Source organism: Podarcis filfolensis (genome assembly GCF_964270895.1).
Source record: "Podarcis filfolensis genome assembly, chromosome: 8".
Classification (NCBI taxonomy): Eukaryota; Metazoa; Chordata; class Lepidosauria; order Squamata; family Lacertidae; genus Podarcis; species Podarcis filfolensis.
This window is the reverse complement of record NC_139611.1, coordinates 68,487,283-68,504,319: the sequence shown is the minus strand read 5'-3', so window position 1 is coordinate 68,504,319 and position 17,037 is coordinate 68,487,283. Positions and strand designations below refer to the sequence as shown.

The 17,037-nt window shown below is 43.0% G+C and overlaps 1 protein-coding gene across 19 annotated transcripts in view; it reads left to right on the top strand.

The window, feature by feature from the left end:
- Positions 1 to 976: 976 nt before the first annotated feature.
- Positions 977 to 17,037, top strand: part of PUM1 (pumilio RNA binding family member 1) — a 49,978-nt gene continuing 33,917 nt past the window's right edge. For 6 of the 19 annotated variants that reach the window (XM_083626789.1, XM_083626804.1, XM_083626806.1 and 3 more), the window contains exons 1-3: positions 977 to 1,589; positions 10,139 to 10,512; positions 16,167 to 16,235. In XM_083626789.1, coding sequence (XP_083482915.1) covers positions 10,150 to 10,512; positions 16,167 to 16,235 — 432 coding nt within the window. In that variant the 5' untranslated portion in view covers positions 977 to 1,589; positions 10,139 to 10,149. Of the gene's footprint in view, positions 1,754 to 10,138; positions 10,513 to 16,166; positions 16,236 to 17,037 lie in introns of all 19 variants that reach the window. The other 13 variants (XM_083626797.1, XM_083626796.1, XM_083626793.1 and 10 more) reach the window with 8 other exon arrangements.

Here is a 17,037-nt window from a genome sequence, read left to right as displayed (position 1 = left end):
AAATAGGTACCACTCTGGCGGGAAGGTAAACAGTGTTTCTGTGTGCTGCTCTGGTTCGCCAGAAGTGGCTTAGTCATGCTGGCCACATGACTTGGAAGCTGTAGGCCGGCTCCCTCGGCCAATAAAGCAAGATGAGCGCCACAACCCCAGAGTCGGCCACGACTGCACCTAATGGTCAGGGGTCCCTTTACCTTTACCTTAATGACAAGCTGGAGCGTGTGCCAAGGAGGGCGACCAAGATGATCAAGGATCTGGAAACCAACCAAGCCTTATGAGGAACGGTTGAGGGAGTTGGGCATGTTTAGGACCCATAGCAATGAATTCAAGTTATAAGAAAGGAGATTCCAGCTAAATATTGGGGGGAGCTTCTGACAGTAAGAGCTGTTTGACAGTGGAATAGACTCCCAGCACAAGAGATGGTGGACTCTCCTTCCTTGGAGGTTTCTAAGCAGAGGTTGGATGGCCATCTGTCATGTATGATCTAGCTGAGATTCCTGCACTGCAGGGGGTTGGACTAGATGATCCTTGGAGTCCCTTCCAAGTCTACAATTCTACAGTTCTATAAGTCCATGATTCTGTTACAGACGGCAGTAAAGCAGCAACTGTTGTTGGCGTGTAATCTTTCCGAAGGAGCAAAGTCTAGTTGAGCGTAACTCATTTTGTTTTACAGTGGAATTAATTTCTGCTGTTAGTAAGAAGAACAGGGGAGGGGGGCTTGTTTATGTATAAGAAGAATCACGATAGCTATACGTGTGCATTTTGTTTTGCGGGGTGGGATACAGGCCTGCTATGATTTTCCTGCGCCTTTCTCGCCATGGGCGTTAGCGTTGCCAACTTCTTCAGGGACGGCTGCTGTGCCTTTCATGGCAAACAAAATATCCAGCAAGCAAATGCCCAAATGTGAACACGACTGAGGGTGCAGCTGTAGCAGCGGCAGCAGTAACAGAAAACTCCACCTGTTAAGTTTCTGCCTGTCACACCCCATGCCAGGCACAGTAGCAGGAGGAAGTGGGGAGTTGTTGACAGCCTCTTTTGGGGGTGGGATAAGGGGCATTTGACTGGAGGACTTGGTTGCCAAGGGTCTTTTACGGTTATGCAGCATGTATAAAAGGGAGAGGGTGCTTTTTTGAGGTGGGCCCCCCGCCCCGCACAGTTCTATATTTGCAATAAATGATGTGCAGCTATATATATTTCTGTATACTGTGTATCATAACTCTCATCCTCAGTTCTAAAGGCTTAGGCTACCTAGGTGTTTTTATTTTTATTTTTTTAAAGCCAAACCCAAGCACCCCGATTTCCCTTTTACGTATGTGCTGGGTCCCTCCGCCCCGGGGTGTGCGCGTGTGCGCGCGAGGCCACAACAAAGCCCCGCGCGCCTCTGGAGCTCGCGGCTTGAGCTTCCTTGTAAGCCGGCGGCGGCGGCGGCCAGGCTCGCGGAGCCTACCCTTCCCATGATGCAGCGCGCCGCCCCGAGTCCCCAGTGGGCCGCCATGTTGTTGGAGTGAAAGGCAGGGGGAGCGGCAGCCGGAGCTAGAGGCCGGGGGGAGGGGGGGGCCTTTGAGATCCATCTTCATCCTACCGTTCCGCCCGTGAGTATCCGGACCGGAGTGGGCCGAAACGGGACTCGGCACCCCAGGCAGCCCGATGGTAGAGCCGTATTGGGGCTAGGGGTTAGGCCGAGGCGGCGAGGCCCTTCCGAAAGGCGGCCCTGGGCGGGCATTATCGCCGAGGCTCTTCCTCGCGCTTGTTCCTGGTACATATTTTCGAGTCCAAGCAAGGCCTCTATTGTTGTTCCAGGAGGGGAGGGGGGAGGGAGAGAGGAAGGACCGATGGGGGGGCGGCTCGAGGGGCCCGGGACGCCCCCCTTTAAACTGTATAGCCCCCCCCCTTCCCGGAAAAAGCCCCCACCTTAAAAAAAGAAACAGCAGCTTATACCATCCCCTGGGGTGGTTTTGTTCTCTCATTCCCTCCCTCCCCTCCTTCCTTTTCTTGGGGGGGGGGAGGAGAGGCGGGGAAGAGAGTTTACTTCGGCTTAAAATAGTCTTTCCAAGCAGCCAGAGTGATTAATTTGCTTCATTTTTGGGGGGGCGGGGGGTGGTGGTTTGGTGGCGGTGGTCGGGAGGTGGCTGATTTCATGGTGCAGGATTGAACTCCAGCGATGTGGGGGATAAAAGGGGGAGTACTTTGGGGGAGGGAGGTGGGGGAAAAGTGATTAAACAGGGGGAGATAATTAGGATTTTCAAACGTCCGTAGGTGATGCCTAATTAAAATCGTCCGCGAGCAGGGCATACAGGAAATGGTGTACGTGACTTAAACTTTGTCTGCCACTGGTGTACAGGGTTGGGTGGGTAGGTATGTATGTATACATTGGATGGGGGGAGCTTCTTAGTGTCCGGTTGGGGGGAGTGGATGGTGTGCTGGGTGTTATACAATGGGGAGTGGAGGGTGTTTCTCTTCCCTGGCCCACAGTGAGTTAATACCTCTGGAGCTCGTGTTTCTTTGTAGTAGCTAGTTGGGCTTGTTTTGGGACCCTTGTGTTTGTTTTTTCCAGGGCGAGCATGGTGGTATAGGGATTTCTGTTTTTGTTTTGGTCCGGATGAAAGGGGCATAAAGAATACATGCAGTAATGGATTTCCTGGTTTGTCTCGTTTTTTTATACATATAGCTTGTGTGTTTATCTGTAAGTGAGCAACAATGAAAGGCTGGCTTCTCTCCCCTCTTAGGCCCTCGGCCCTTCTAGCTTCAAGTTAGTTCTTGGTGAAGCCATTCTGAAGTGAAACAAAGTTACGGAAGAGGAAGGGGCAGCCCTTTGTTATCATATGAACCCCATGGAAAACATTATCAATTTAAAGACTTCTATTTATCGGAGAGGGGCATGCCTGATCATGTAAGAACCATAACAAAGAACTGAATGTACAGTTTGATCCTTTGCATCTTTACTCAGAAGTGAGTCCCACCACTTACTCCCAGGTAAATTTACATAGGATCACAACTTTATGTCATGGCCCAGAATTAATGCTGCTTCAGTTCACTGAAATAAATAAATTTTTAGTGTGCTTAACTCTTGTGTTGGGCTGTGGTCTTAGAATTTGTAGGCAACAAACTTCAAACGCAAAGAGACAATTTTCCTAGAAAAAGGAGGATTTGATGGCTTAAAAATACAATATGGGGATAGCAATTTACCTTCTGGATTACAATTTTTAATTCCTTCCCTGGTATTAACCCTGGAAGGCTAGTTTCTATGTAGCAATTCAGTTGTATTTGTTATGCCATGTTATATCAGTTTTATTAAATTGTTTTAAAGTTTGTTTCTAGTTTATATAAAAGAGAAAGTTACACATTGTGATTCCTTTTACCAATCTGTAGTAAGGACGACAAAAAAAATGTTTTCTTTCTTTTTTGGTAATGTGGATATAGTTTATATTGAAGGGTGCATCTTTGATAAGGGCCACAGGCTTCCTTTTTGTTTGTAAATTAGCAGCTATCATAGGAAGCTGATAACAAAACTTGGGATTCAAGTGAGGGGGAAATAAACTGTGGTGGTCATGTGACTTGAACCACCCTTTATAGTTTGAAAGGTTCTCTGTAGATCAGGGCTTTCAAAGTGGGGATTTGGTGTCAACCTTTTTTGGGCAGATGAGAAATGGAGAAAGTCACCTTTTGTAGAACTTCCTCTTGTGGGCATGGGATGTTCATGTGGCGTGGGTTCACACTGAGAGAGTAGGCTGCTTTGGACAATTGGGTTGCCATAGGTGGTCTTTAGGCCTTTCCAGATTACTGATTCTGTGGCACTGCAGCTGTCTTGTTCTCTCTGCAGTACCGGAAGCTTGACTGAAAGTACATTGATAGGACATTCTGTTGTAGTGTTAGGGAGCAGAGGGATTGTGGCTGAATGAACAGACTGTGCTGCAAAGTGTGGGTTCTATCCCTCAGGTGTGCAGTGAGCAGATAAGAGTGGTGTGGAGCTTGGTAATTAGAGTTTGGGAATCCCTAGTGTAAGAGTCCTCTGTTTGCATGAAGTGATATAAAAATACCTTAGTTTTAAACTTAAACTTGCCATCATGCTGTTCCCCCTGTGCCTTTTCAAAAATGTGTATTTGCATTTAGGGATTTCCTTGCGTATGGTAGATTTAGCATTCGTTGGTGCTGCTGTGCCTACATAGGTGGTTGTACAAATGTACCTTCACAACGCTGAGATTTGAAAAGAAAGCGACAGTTCTTAATTTTTTAAATCACATTTTCCCCACTATACAGTTCTCTTTTACTGCCATCGGTATTATCTTCCGCAACAACCCTGTGCGTTTGGCTATGCCAGAATGGACTGTACCTACCCTAAGATTCATCCAATGATGTTGATGGCTTAGTGGGTGTGTAGTCTTAATCTTCTATTCTAACAACTGCATCACACCAGCTCTCAGTTCTGTAAGGGAGCAGGAGGAAGTGTAGTGTATTGTAACTGACACATTTCTAAACTTTGTAAGCTGCTCTGGGAGCCTCTTTCGGTGGAAGAGCGGAATAAAAATGCTTCAAATAAATTACTTCTTGAACAAGAGCACAAAGTACTGGACTGAGGAACTGTTGCTTCAAGCCTGGACATGGTATATTGGGCATAGTGTTGCTTCAAGCCTGGGCATGGTGTTTTAGGCCTAGTTTTGCTTCTGTAATGCTGGAAATACACATTAAATTCCCGGTGTTAAAATCACATTTTTAAAAATTGAGTGATGAGATGACATGGGATATTCCAACCCATTTCTAGCCGTTTATCTTTCCTTTCATCTTTCGTTACAGCCAGTGGGCAATAGCCAAAAAAACTTGTATTCAGAATAGATCAATTGAAATCAATGGGTTTAAGTTACTTGATTCCATTGATTTCAGTGAATATGACTACTATGTATGACTAGTGTTAGATATTGCTTAGTGAGCATAAAGCTTGCTTTGTGCAATCTTTTTTTCTACTTGTACTTAAAGCTGTCTGCATGGGCAGTCACTCACTGAAAAATCTGGTTTGCTATTTTCACTGACTAAAATAGTGAAATACAGGGGTGCTTAAACTGTATCTTCAATTACTTGTGTGTTTCTTTGGACTAGTCATCAGGGCAGGAAAAGTCAATTGCAAGTTTTTAATTTTAGACCTGATAAGTTTTGTATCTTCTCCAGCCCCCCAATTTGACTTGTATTAATTTATTACATTAGTAATAAATTTTCTGAATCAACGCATTTCTGCAGAACATTACAACAGTGGAACATCTGCCACATTTTTCCATTTGTAAAAAAAAATCCTCCCCACATTCCTACAAGGTGTCTACAGGAGATGTGGGCTTTCAGTGGTGGGGCCTGCTTTGTGGACACTCCCACTGGTGCTATTGCTAGTACGGTGCAGATGGCAGATTAGGCATGATTGTTTCAGAGAACGTTTCGGTTGTGTATAATTGTCCAATGGCTTCTAATACCTTAATTTCTTTTTGCTGCCACCTTAATGATTTTGTTATGCTGCTAAGTGAGCTTTTTATTTCTGTTAAACTACTGTGCAGATTTTGAAAATTGAAAGACAGGGTATAGTTTTTTAAATGTTGCTTTTCTTTAAAAAGGCTTGGCAGATAATAATTCTTCTTGTTAAAGGAGAAAAGTGGGCATAACATAAACATAACAACTATGAATGGAAGATTACTTGTTTATATTTTCTGTCAATGTTTCCATATTTAGAAGGAACCAAAATGGGGGGAAGCCCATTGATTATACTTGTTTTTAGAATATTCTGTTTGTCTTGTACTTAATTATAGTACGTACTAGAAGAAGGCTGAAGTAATTTTACTTGAATAAAGATTCCCATCTGCCCTCATTTTGTTACAGAGTAAGATACTTGTTACGTATGGGTAACCAAACCAGAAATCTTCTAAGTTCTGTATCAGAATACAGTTTGGTTTTTGTTGCAACCCAGAGCACACTTACTGGGGCAGTTTGCTGTATTGAGACTTTCCTTCAAGTAAATAAGTTTGAAAGGGGGGTTTTAATCCTAACACATTTTTAAAATTAAGTACTGCTTCACATATATGTATTTACCACTTTTCATGTGCATGAACAAGCTATTGTGCATCAAACTTTTGTATACCCAACAAGTATAGTGGCCCACTTCAGTTGTAATGGAAAACCAAAGTTTCCTGCCATGTGATTCCCCCCCATGACATTCCCCACTCTCCCATCTTCCTCTTTTTGCACACCAGAGGATAAGATTGTCAGATTTTCCAAGGTACCCTACCATTTACTTGAAGATGAGCGCTCCTGCTTTCAATGGAATGCAATAAGTAATTGGAAACATGGCCTTGGGGTCAGTTCGCATGGGCATAGAGGTCACTTAATCTCTCAATTACATTGCTTGGTATTTGATTTGCAGATTAAATGTGTGAACTGATTCCACTTGCCCAATTCAAATTTAATGGTTTCTCACTATCTGAATGAGCATTGGGATTGTTTGTTCCCCTAGCCCAGGGGTAGGCAACCTAAGGCCTGGGGGCCAGATACGGCCCAATCGCCTTATTGATCTGGCCTGTGGACGGTCCAGGAATCAGCATGTTTTTACATTAGTAGAATGTATCCTTTTATTTAAAATGCATCTCTGGGTTATTTATGGGGCATAGGAATTCGTTTTTTTCTTTCCAAAATACAGTCTGGCCCACCACATGGCTGAAAAAGGTTGCTGACCCCTGCCCTAGCCTCTCCTTTTGGAGATCTAAAAAGTTTAGAAGCCACTACTTCTGCTTTTAAACAAAGTGCAGTTCCCCATTTTGTCTGAACCTTGGGAACAGTGGTTTGTAGAAAGTCTAGATCAGGGTGGTCCAGCCTCTTGAACGAAGTGGGGGGCAGGAGTACTTGGATACAGAATCTGGAGCCACACACTGAATTAAATTTCTATATCATAAATTAAAGTGTTAGCAATAGAGTTGATATTATTCGATATACACAATTAGTATATTTAATTAAATATTTATAATTAATTACATAATCAGTAGATTTTATTTATTAAACAGATCAGAGCCATTCTTATAAAACTAAGAGACGAAAAAGATCCGGCAGGGATGAAGAAGAAAGAGGAAAAGAGCATGCAAACAAGCAACCTGCTACAGCTGCTGGGCAGATTAGTGAAGTCCCACTCAACTTTTTTTTTGCCCTTTCCCCCTTCTCTCCTTTCTCCTGCACCCAGCATTGCAGTTGCCAAAATATGCAACACACACTAACGTGTGTGCACTTACACTCTCTAGGCCAAGTTAGGGATTCCCTGCAAATGCCTACCCCTCCCTCCTACAAGGAAGACAATGCTGGCATGACTGGAGAAACTGCCTCTTGCTCCTTTCCTTTCTTCTCCCTGCCCCAATTCTCATCCTGCCCCTGAGGAGGATTCTCAGCTGCAGCTGGGATGGGTGGCTTGCGGTGGTCATGAGCAAACCAGTGCAAAGTTTCCATGTAGTCCCTTCTAGTTCCCTGCAGCTTCGGTACTTAGCAAGGGCCTTGAGGAGCTTGTATTGGGCCACCCTGGTCTAGATGGTTAACAAGCCGCAGTCTAGTTGGATCCTGGCTTGCTTTCACTAACTATAGTTAAAACAAAACAGTGTGGATGCAACAGTAAACTATGGCTTGTTTAAAATGGGGCATGAACCTTCCTTTCTGTGTTGTTTAAGGAGCAATTTCATGCAGTTATCCAAATGCACATGAGCTGGTGTGTTTTCCAGTTTGAAAGGTTCCTACAGTCATTAAGCATTTGCTCTGAAAGGGTTATTCTTCGAACCAAGCTTTGTGATGGTGTTGGAGCGCTGAGGGTTTCAGCTCATGGACAGTTGATACACATTTGGTAGGCTTTTCTGCTGCAGACATGCCCTCAATGCATGAATAGCTCTTGGAAAGATTGTGTGTGGCACCATTTGGCATGCTTTACATGGTTACAATCATGTGACACTGAATATCTAAAAAGCACTATTGACTAGCCACCTTCTGTTCAAATGAACAGATGCTGCTATCTTCTGATGAGTTGAAACCACCACTCTGAAGCAATTTAGATATAATTTAGGGTGTTTATCTGGCTTATGCTTGGTACACAAAACCAAAAAAGTATGACATGCTAACTTTATGTGCTGTATAAATATCTCAGAAATATTTTCCCAGTGACAAAAAGTATTTGAATTGAAACACTTGATTAGGAATTGCAAATAAAGCAAACTGTGATTTTTGTAAGTGTTCTTAAAACGTGACCCACACACTCCTCTTACATTGTTTAGATCATATGGGGGAGGGGAAATCACTGAAAAGTGTAAACTTGGGCCAAGCTCTTAACAAACAGTTGTTTGTGTGCGGCCCAATAGCTCCCACTTTGCTCTTCCTCTGACTAGAGTGCATGAACAAATCAGAAAGGGGATAGCTTAGCATTACTATCTGAATCTGGGATCACTTTAAGAAACTACAATTAAGAAACTACAATTGCTAATCAGACTTAAACCATGTTTTGTAGTTGATTTACGGATTGTGGTTTGTTAGAGTGAAACATCCATGTTTCTGGTGTAACATTAAGCTATTCCCATGCTGGTTTGTTTACCCGCTTGTGCTAGAGAAGGGGAAATGGGAGTGATCAGGTGACTTGCACAGTATGATTTATTAAGCCAGTATCTTCACCTTACCATTACATGCGAATGTGGACATACTAATTTTAGCATGCCTAAGGAGCTGTGTGCTTCCTCGGAACAGCCACTTGAAAAGCTTTAGATTTCAGTGGCATTGCATCCATCCATTATATAGTTTAGTTTAAAATATTTTGAGTGTCTCATCAATACAAAAGGAATCCCAAAGTGTTTTACAGCCACAATTAATTAAAGTCATATTTGACTGTGATAAAAGTTGAGTAGAACGTTAAACTCATAATAAACTCAGTGGCCAGCAATTTGCCCAAAGGCCTGGGAAAATAAAATTTGGCACCAGCCTTATCTGTGAGTGGGAATACTTTTCTAAAAATAAAAAATTACTGCACAAAAATCAAGTAATCTTGTCAAATCATTGGCCGGTCTAGCCCAGTACTGTCTGCTCCAACTTTCCCCAACCTGGTGCTCTTCAGATGTTTTGGACTATACTTCTACCAGACTCAGACAGCGTGGCCAACGATTATGGATGATGCCAGTTGTAGTTCAGCAACAGGTGGAGGGCACTAGGTCAGGGAAGGCTGGCCAGCTCCAGTGCTGGCCTCTCCAAGGTCTCTAACAGGTCCCCCCACCCCCACCTCAGAAGCCTTGCTACCTGAGGTATTTTTAATCTGAAACCTTATGCTAAAAGAGTATATGCTGCTTAAACTGAGCTGCAGTACCTCCTTTCTGGCCCTGTGTTCTTCAGTTGGAATACAGTGGTACCTCTGGTTGCGAATAGGATCCATTCTGGAGGCCCGTTCGCAACATGAAAGGAATGCAACCTGCAGCGGCGCATCTGCACACTTGTGGGTTGCGATTCGCTGCTTCTGCGCATGCACATGATGTCATTTTGCGCGTTTGTGTAACCAACCCTTTCTGGTACTTCCGGGTCGCCGCGGGACGCAGCCTGAAAAAAACATGACAAACGTAACATGAGGTATGACTGTACTGATACCTTTACTGGGGCTTTGTGTGCAGTTCCCTCCCTCTCCCACCGTCTGCTTGACCCAGGGGTGGTCAACCTTTTTTTACCTACCGCCCACTAATGCATCTTTCTTTATGGTAAAATTTCCTTACCGCCCACCAGTACTTGATGGATGGAGGATTCAGCTTGTGCTGTAGAACCCCCTACCGCCCACCTAGAATCCTGAAACGCCCACTAGTGGGCGGTAGGGACCACGTTGACAACCCCTGGCTTGACCTCAAGTGCTGAAGACAAGTGCTGTTGGCACCTTTGTCTATTTTATTTCAGATTAGCCGTTGTACAGGATAATTTGGCTTTGGAGCGTGTGTTTTTGGGTCCAAAGATGCTTTCTGTGAAACGCTTTTGAGAACAGTAATTGAGGAGGTAAATCTTGCCTGACATGGTGAGATTTGATATCAGGAGCCATGGATGTGGTTATTAAGCTTATGCTGGTGCATGCTTTAGAGACTGGAGGAAACAGGCTGATTTAAGCATTTTGAACCTGTCTCCTTAGGTATTGGTGGAATGAGCGTTGCGTGTGTTTTGAAGAGAAAAGCAGTGCTCTGGCAGGACTCCTTCAGCCCCCACCTGAAACAGCACAGTCAAGATACAGCTAATCCCAACATGCCTGTTGTTTTGACATCTGGAACAGGGTCCCAGGCTCAGCAACAGCCAGCTGCAAATCAAGCCCTTGCAGCAGGGACCCACTCCAGCCCTGTTCCTGGATCTATAGGGGTTGCAGGCCGCTCCCAGGACGACGCAATGGTGGATTACTTCTTTCAGAGGCAGCATGGTGAGCAGCTTGGGGGAGGCGGAAGTGGTGGAGGCAGCTATAATAACAGCAAACATCGGTGGCCTACTGGGGATAACATTCATGCTGAACATCAGGTAAACAGTTAAATATTTCACAACTGAACAAATGAGCTAAGCAGGCCTGTGACAGTTGCATGCAGTGAATGTTATTAAAATCTGTGTATCTACATGAGCATTTTTCATTCTGTTGCCTCTTCAGCCTCATTTTATAGGACAATGCAGTAAGATAATTCCTCTATCTCTTAAATAAAAATGTGTATATATTTGCAAATTGTTTTATGCTTGTTGACTTGTTTCTGCCTTAGTTGGACCAGCAGGGCAGTGCTTCTCCCCCCCCCCCCTTGTCTTTTCAAACCCACTACTATTGTTAGTTTCCATAGTTAGAAAAATGATGAAACTTCTTAAAGCAGCACTGGTAAACCTTATTAATGTGCTGGGTTGGCAAGATGTCAGTGTTGTACCTGCTTGTGCCTCCTTCTCCCCCCCCACCCATGTGGGGATAAATGCACTCTTTAAACACTTCATTGAAGCATCCATCTCTTCTCCAGCTTCTTGGTAGACTTTTGTGCTCATTAGCTGGGGAATGCCTTTTAAAAAAATGGTGCTGAGCCAACTTTTCTGCTCAGCAACCAGGACAGACTTAAAAATTGGCTGTCAAATAGAAAAATCTGCCCAGCCACCCAAGAAAAACCTCATGCCTTGTGTGCACTATGTGAGCCTCTGGGCACTCCCACGGACTAAATGGCATAGGGGATAAAATTGTCACCTGAATCATCCATTGACAAGCAGTGGAAGCTGGAGAGTACAATAAAATCTGTAGTCTCCACCAGCTCCTTCCAAAATAAAAGGGATTTTTTAGGCTGTATAGGAAGGGAAGGGAAGAGTTACTGCTACCTGCTGTTGCTGTCTCTTGTGTGTGTGTTTGTTTGTGTGTGCGTCCGTATTTGTGTATAACCTATGACCTGTCTGGGTGGGTTGTATGTGTTTATGAGATGGGATGGCATGATGCTTATTTTGTGTGTGGGGGGGGGGGTAAAGGGGTGAAGGCAAATTTAAAGGGACAGCTATCCATAAATACACTTAGTTGTCTCTTAACTTGCATCCTCGTAATCAGCAGTGGACCCCCACTGAATCCTGAGTTCCGCACCTCTGAGCTAAATGATCTCCCCTCACTAAACTCACTTAAACTTGATGAGTGCTCAGATGATTACTTTTCTTTTTAAAAAATGCTATACCCTGTTCCTGAGCCAGTGAGGAGCTTTTTAGTAAGCCTTCAGTATGCCCACATACAGTATTTGTGAAAACTGCTGAAAAATAAAACTCTTTTATTTTTTTGGCCAGGTGATGGCCTGAGCATTGATGATAAAATGTGAAGTGGAGCTGTGTTTTGAGAAATTGCCCCACAGGGAAAATAGAATGTGCCTTTTGTGTTTGTCAAAAGAATGAGCACTCCAAAATGATTTGTGATGGTTATTGTCTTTCCTCCTGGAGAATTTGAATTGTATCTTGTTTTGAAGATTTATATTTGTAAATATGATTTCCATAGCACCACACAATAAGTAAAGAAGTCAGAGTACAGTGTAAATAAACTGTATAAAAATATCAAATGAAAGAGCAGTAACAAAAGAGGTAGAAACAGCATCCAGATGTAAAAAAGACACAAACCAGATAAGCACTCAATAGGAGGCCTGTTTGAAAAGTCCTCAAGAATTAAAACTAAAATGGTGGAGCTTTCACTGAGCAGTAAATGGGTTTTAATTTAGCACTTAAAACAGAACAAGGAACTTACCATGAAGAGATCTCTCTGGAGGACATTCTGTGAGTGGGATGTTGCCACTGAGTTGGCCATCCCCTGATTGCCACCCAGCTTATTGCCAAGGCGGAGGGTCCCAGAGAAAGGCCTCTGATGATCTTAGTGCTCAAGCAGGATCATATGGATCAGAGTTGATCATTTGAACACCCAGGTCTTAATTGAGCATCATCCTCTCCAGTGATGATACTCCTATCACAGGGTGTGTGGGTGTGTTTGGCAGTATCTCTTTCTCTCATGGAAGATACTAATCTGTCTGCGTTCTTGACATTTGTAAAGACAGTAGGCTGGTTGCTGCTGCTTTAGGTTCCGGAACTTGTAGGACTTGGTTACTGACAGACTACGTTTCTGTACAAGACCTATGGAAATTAGAAGAAACTGCTTGAACCATAATCTAGTGCAGTCTTTCTCAACCTTTGGTTCCTAGATGCTGTTGGACTACAACTCACATCATTCCTAACCACCATGGCTACTGATCAGGGATGGTGGGAGTTGTCATTAAAGAACATTTGGGGACCCAAGGTTGAGAAAGCCTGGTCTAGTGTATGGGACAATATGGTTTAGATCAGCTGTCCCCAATGTGATGCCAACCAGATGTTTTCAAGTAACTCCTATGTTGGCTGAGACTAAAGGGCGTTGCAGTCCAAAACATCTGGAGGACTCCAGGTTGGGGAAGGCAGCCCGATATTACACCGTACCATAAAATCTCTTCAGCTACCATAACTGTTCTCTTGTAGGGGAATTCTGCTGCCTTTAATAACGTTCTTCCTTCTCCCCTTCAAAGTAAACCACCCTTATCATTCCTGAATGACTTTTTGTAACTAGGTTGAGAGCCAGGCTGGAAAGTAGCTTTATGTTGTGCATTGTTTGCCTAAATGTAAATGTTTGTTGCTCAGGAGCTCAGTTTGTTGAAATGTGTTAACCTTACTATTGCAAGTGAACACTTGTAATGTGACCTATGTTTGTGAAGTGTTGGGAGGGTGAGTTTATGAAGAGCAAGTATGTTTTTGGTGGTAGTATGTTTTGGAGCATTATAAACTTCTGTGTTACCTACAAAAACACTGTTGCAATAGACATCAAAAATACCAGGGAAGCGCAGGAAATGAGAATCATGGAAGTATGGGGCATCAGCAGAGAATACAGAATTTGACTAGATATTGACTTAACCCTGGTGAGGCTACACCTGGAGTACTGTGTCCACTTCTGGGTGCCACAGTTCAAGAAGGATATTGACAAGCTGGAACATGTGCTGAAGAGGGCAACCAAGACATTCAACAGCTAGTAGCTGTTGATAGGCTTGTCTTTCCTGAATTTATCTATTCTCCTTTAAGCCACCCAAGTTGCTTACCTTCACTACCTCCTGTGGGAGTGACCTGCAGGAACAGGTGCTTCCTTTAATCTGTCCTAAATATTCCAATGTTCAGCTTCATTGGATGTCCAAAAGATCTAGTCTTATGAGAGAAAGACACTTCTCTATCCACTTTCTCCACACCATGCATAATTTTACAAACTACCATGCCACCTCTTGCTCTCCTTTTCTCTAAAGTCCAAAGTCCCAAATGCTGCAACTTTTCCTCATAGAGAAGTTGCTCCGTAACCCATAATTGCATTATATGATCCAGGCCATACAATCAAATATTTTAAACAGCTGCAGCACTGTTTCTGTACTATAGAAAAACAAAACACAGAAATTGTCCCACGTAAATGACTCTTGATATGTAAACCTGAACATTCCTGTTTGGAGTTGGTCAACTTGCAGCCTACAGAGCAATCTTAATCTGGTGTCTGGCAGTTCTATCAAAGTTCAGTGAAGATGTGGTTAAAAAGTCACACTTACTGTTTCATAAGGAGAAAAAAGATTCGCAGTGCAATCCTGTACATGTCTACTCAGAAGTAAGTTCAGTGGGGCTTATTCCCAGGTAAATAGGTATAGATTGCAGCCACAGAATTTTGCGGTTGCATCTCTCTGGGTTTCTTGGAGAAGCAATGAAACACTATGCATTCCACAATGTTGCATTCCATGCTGTACCTTCACAATTGATCATCTCATATTGCCAAAATGCACTGTGACAAGAGCTATGGAATGCCTTCAAAATAGTAAACCCCTTGAACTCAACCTAATATGTCACTCGTGATCACATGCATCTTTGTGAATCATAGGCAGAAAATATCCCTGGCTTGGCTAAGGGAGGGACATGGTGACCATATTTGTCAGAACCTGCTGAAAGAGGAGGCCCTGCCTGTGTCTGTTTTACAGTGTTGTCACAGTTAAACACGTTGCTCAAGTGTGCACATCTTCAAAAAGCTTTCTGAACCCAGACACCTGATCTGTGCCATATGGGCCTTGCGTCCTTTTTGGTGAAGATATGTTGGCATGCTTGCTTTACATAGATAAATACAATAGGCTGATTGTCCTCTTGGGAATAAGTGGCACATGGCTGCTTATAGAAGACAGTCTTTGACTTGAACAGAAACTTAAAAGGAGGCAGTTTGAACCATGATCTAATATGGCACAAGACTATATGCTATTCTTATTCCTACTTCCAGCATAACCATATTGCCTCTAAGTACTAAAAGCATGGTCCTCTGACTTCAGGAGCAATTCATCCCATAATTTGAACTTCCTCTGTTGCCAGATCTCTGAATTGAATACTTTCCCCCTTTAGAAAAAATAATAATTGCCCAGTATATCTTTCAAATTTAAAGTGTGTTGGTTAAGGGGAAAATCCTGTAGCTTCTGAATATGTCCCATGACTCCAGAACTCTTGTTGCTCCTGACTTAATGCCTCTTACTTTTGACTGGTTGCTGCCCCACTTTTTTCTAAACTAAAAAACCCCAAATATCATAACTTTTCCTTGTAGGAGAGTAGTTACAGTTCCTTGATCATTTTGGTTGCCTCCCCCCACCCCCCGCCAGTATTACTTCCTTTTGGAGATATGACAGCCAGTATGGTATCTTATGCAAAGTGATGAATATCAGGAATCTGTACCCACAGTGTTCTGGGGCGTTCGTCCAACATCCTACCTGAACTGATTTGGGGGTACATGTGCAGGGAGAAGAGGGAGAGCTCTGTTGCACTAGTGTGATTTATGACTCCTGCAAGGGCAATTATTTAGTTGAATGCAGCCCTATGTTAATAGAAGCTCAAGTCTGATTTGGTCAAATAAACCATGGTTGAGGTTGTCTTGCTTCTCAATCACAGTTCCTTTGAGGGGAAACAACGAATAATGCCAATGTCAGCCTCTGGTTTGTTTCCTCCCAAGTGAAGAGCTACTTGGGAATGCTTCAGCTGCATACCAGCACACTGGTCATTCACACATTAAATCATAGCTTGATGTGAACTAAAGCAGCGGTGGAATTGATGTGGATGAATTTGATAGTAGCGTTGAAATGTTCATCTACATACAGGTTGACCTTTTATTATTGGTACTTTAGTGGCTGACAGCCCACATACACACATTGCTGATGGTTCAAGAGAATTACTAATAGCTGAATTCTTCTTTCTAGCTAAAACTTGGTAGAGGGTGTTTCATTAATTGCTGCTTTAGAATGGGCAGAATTATAGAAGGCTTTGATTATTCTTTTTCAATTTTATTAATATAATCTGTTTTGGTTGGCTATATGTCCAAAAATTCCCATTTGATTTCCTTTGTGTCTGCTAAACCTCCTTTTCTCTTATTAACTTGAATATATAAATATGCTTTTTTGTTCTGCTGTTATTAGTTATATTGGTATACATTTGTGTTCCCCCCCTTCAAAATATGTTTACTTTACAGACCTAATTATGTTCTGCAAGTCATATGCAATTGCTTATATGTTGTTTAGAATTGGTGTACAGTTGTTCTGTCTTTTAGTTTTATAGGCCATGTGACAAAGCTTCTTTCACCTGTTTTTCTTGAATCTTTCAATGTTTAATAGGTTCGATCTATGGATGAATTAAATCATGATTTTCAAGCACTTGCTCTGGAAGGAAGAGCTATGGGAGAGGTAAGTGAACGTATTTTGTTGCATTTCTTTCTTTATTTCCTTCCAGGTAAGCCCAAACAGTGTCCCCTTTTCTCTTGGATACTGCCCTGGCCCAGGCCTGTCTGTCTTTTCAGAGATGGAACTATAGAAGGTGCTCTCGCACCATTTTCTGAGATGCAAAACTCAGTATACTATAATGGTATTTGTCCAGGTACTATATGTTTTGCCCCCCCCCCAACCTACATCTATGCCATCTTAAATTGTGTAGGAGGTCTCTTTTACCCATGAATGCTACAAAGCAGGGTTTGTGATTTAGAACGGATTCTTGAAAGAGAGGTGGATCTTGCACAGATTTGAGATGATCATTTGGTGCTGCAGTGTAAATGAAAAATGAGCACTTGAATAGCAGCAGTGTGTAGTGTAGACCATTATTCCCCAACTTTGGCTACCCAGATGTTGCAGAACTACAATTCCCGTCAACCCTGTCCAATGGCCAAATAGTCTGGGACTGAAGGGAGTTGCAGTGCAACAACATCCAAGATTGTGAAAGACATTAGGGATGTTCCACCCTGAGTAATGAACACAGGAAGCTGTCTTATGTCTGGTCAAAACTATTTCTCCATCTGGCTCAGTATGAGCTACTCTGATCATACCCATCACCTGATCATTTAATTGGAAATGTCAGGAATTGAACTGGGGATCTTCGGCATGATAAGCGTGTTCTCCAAATAATGAATACTGTGAATCCATATTTATTTGTGTGGTGGATGAATTAAGACCAGTGTTCGAAATTAGCCAGGTACATTTTGGATCTGATTATTGG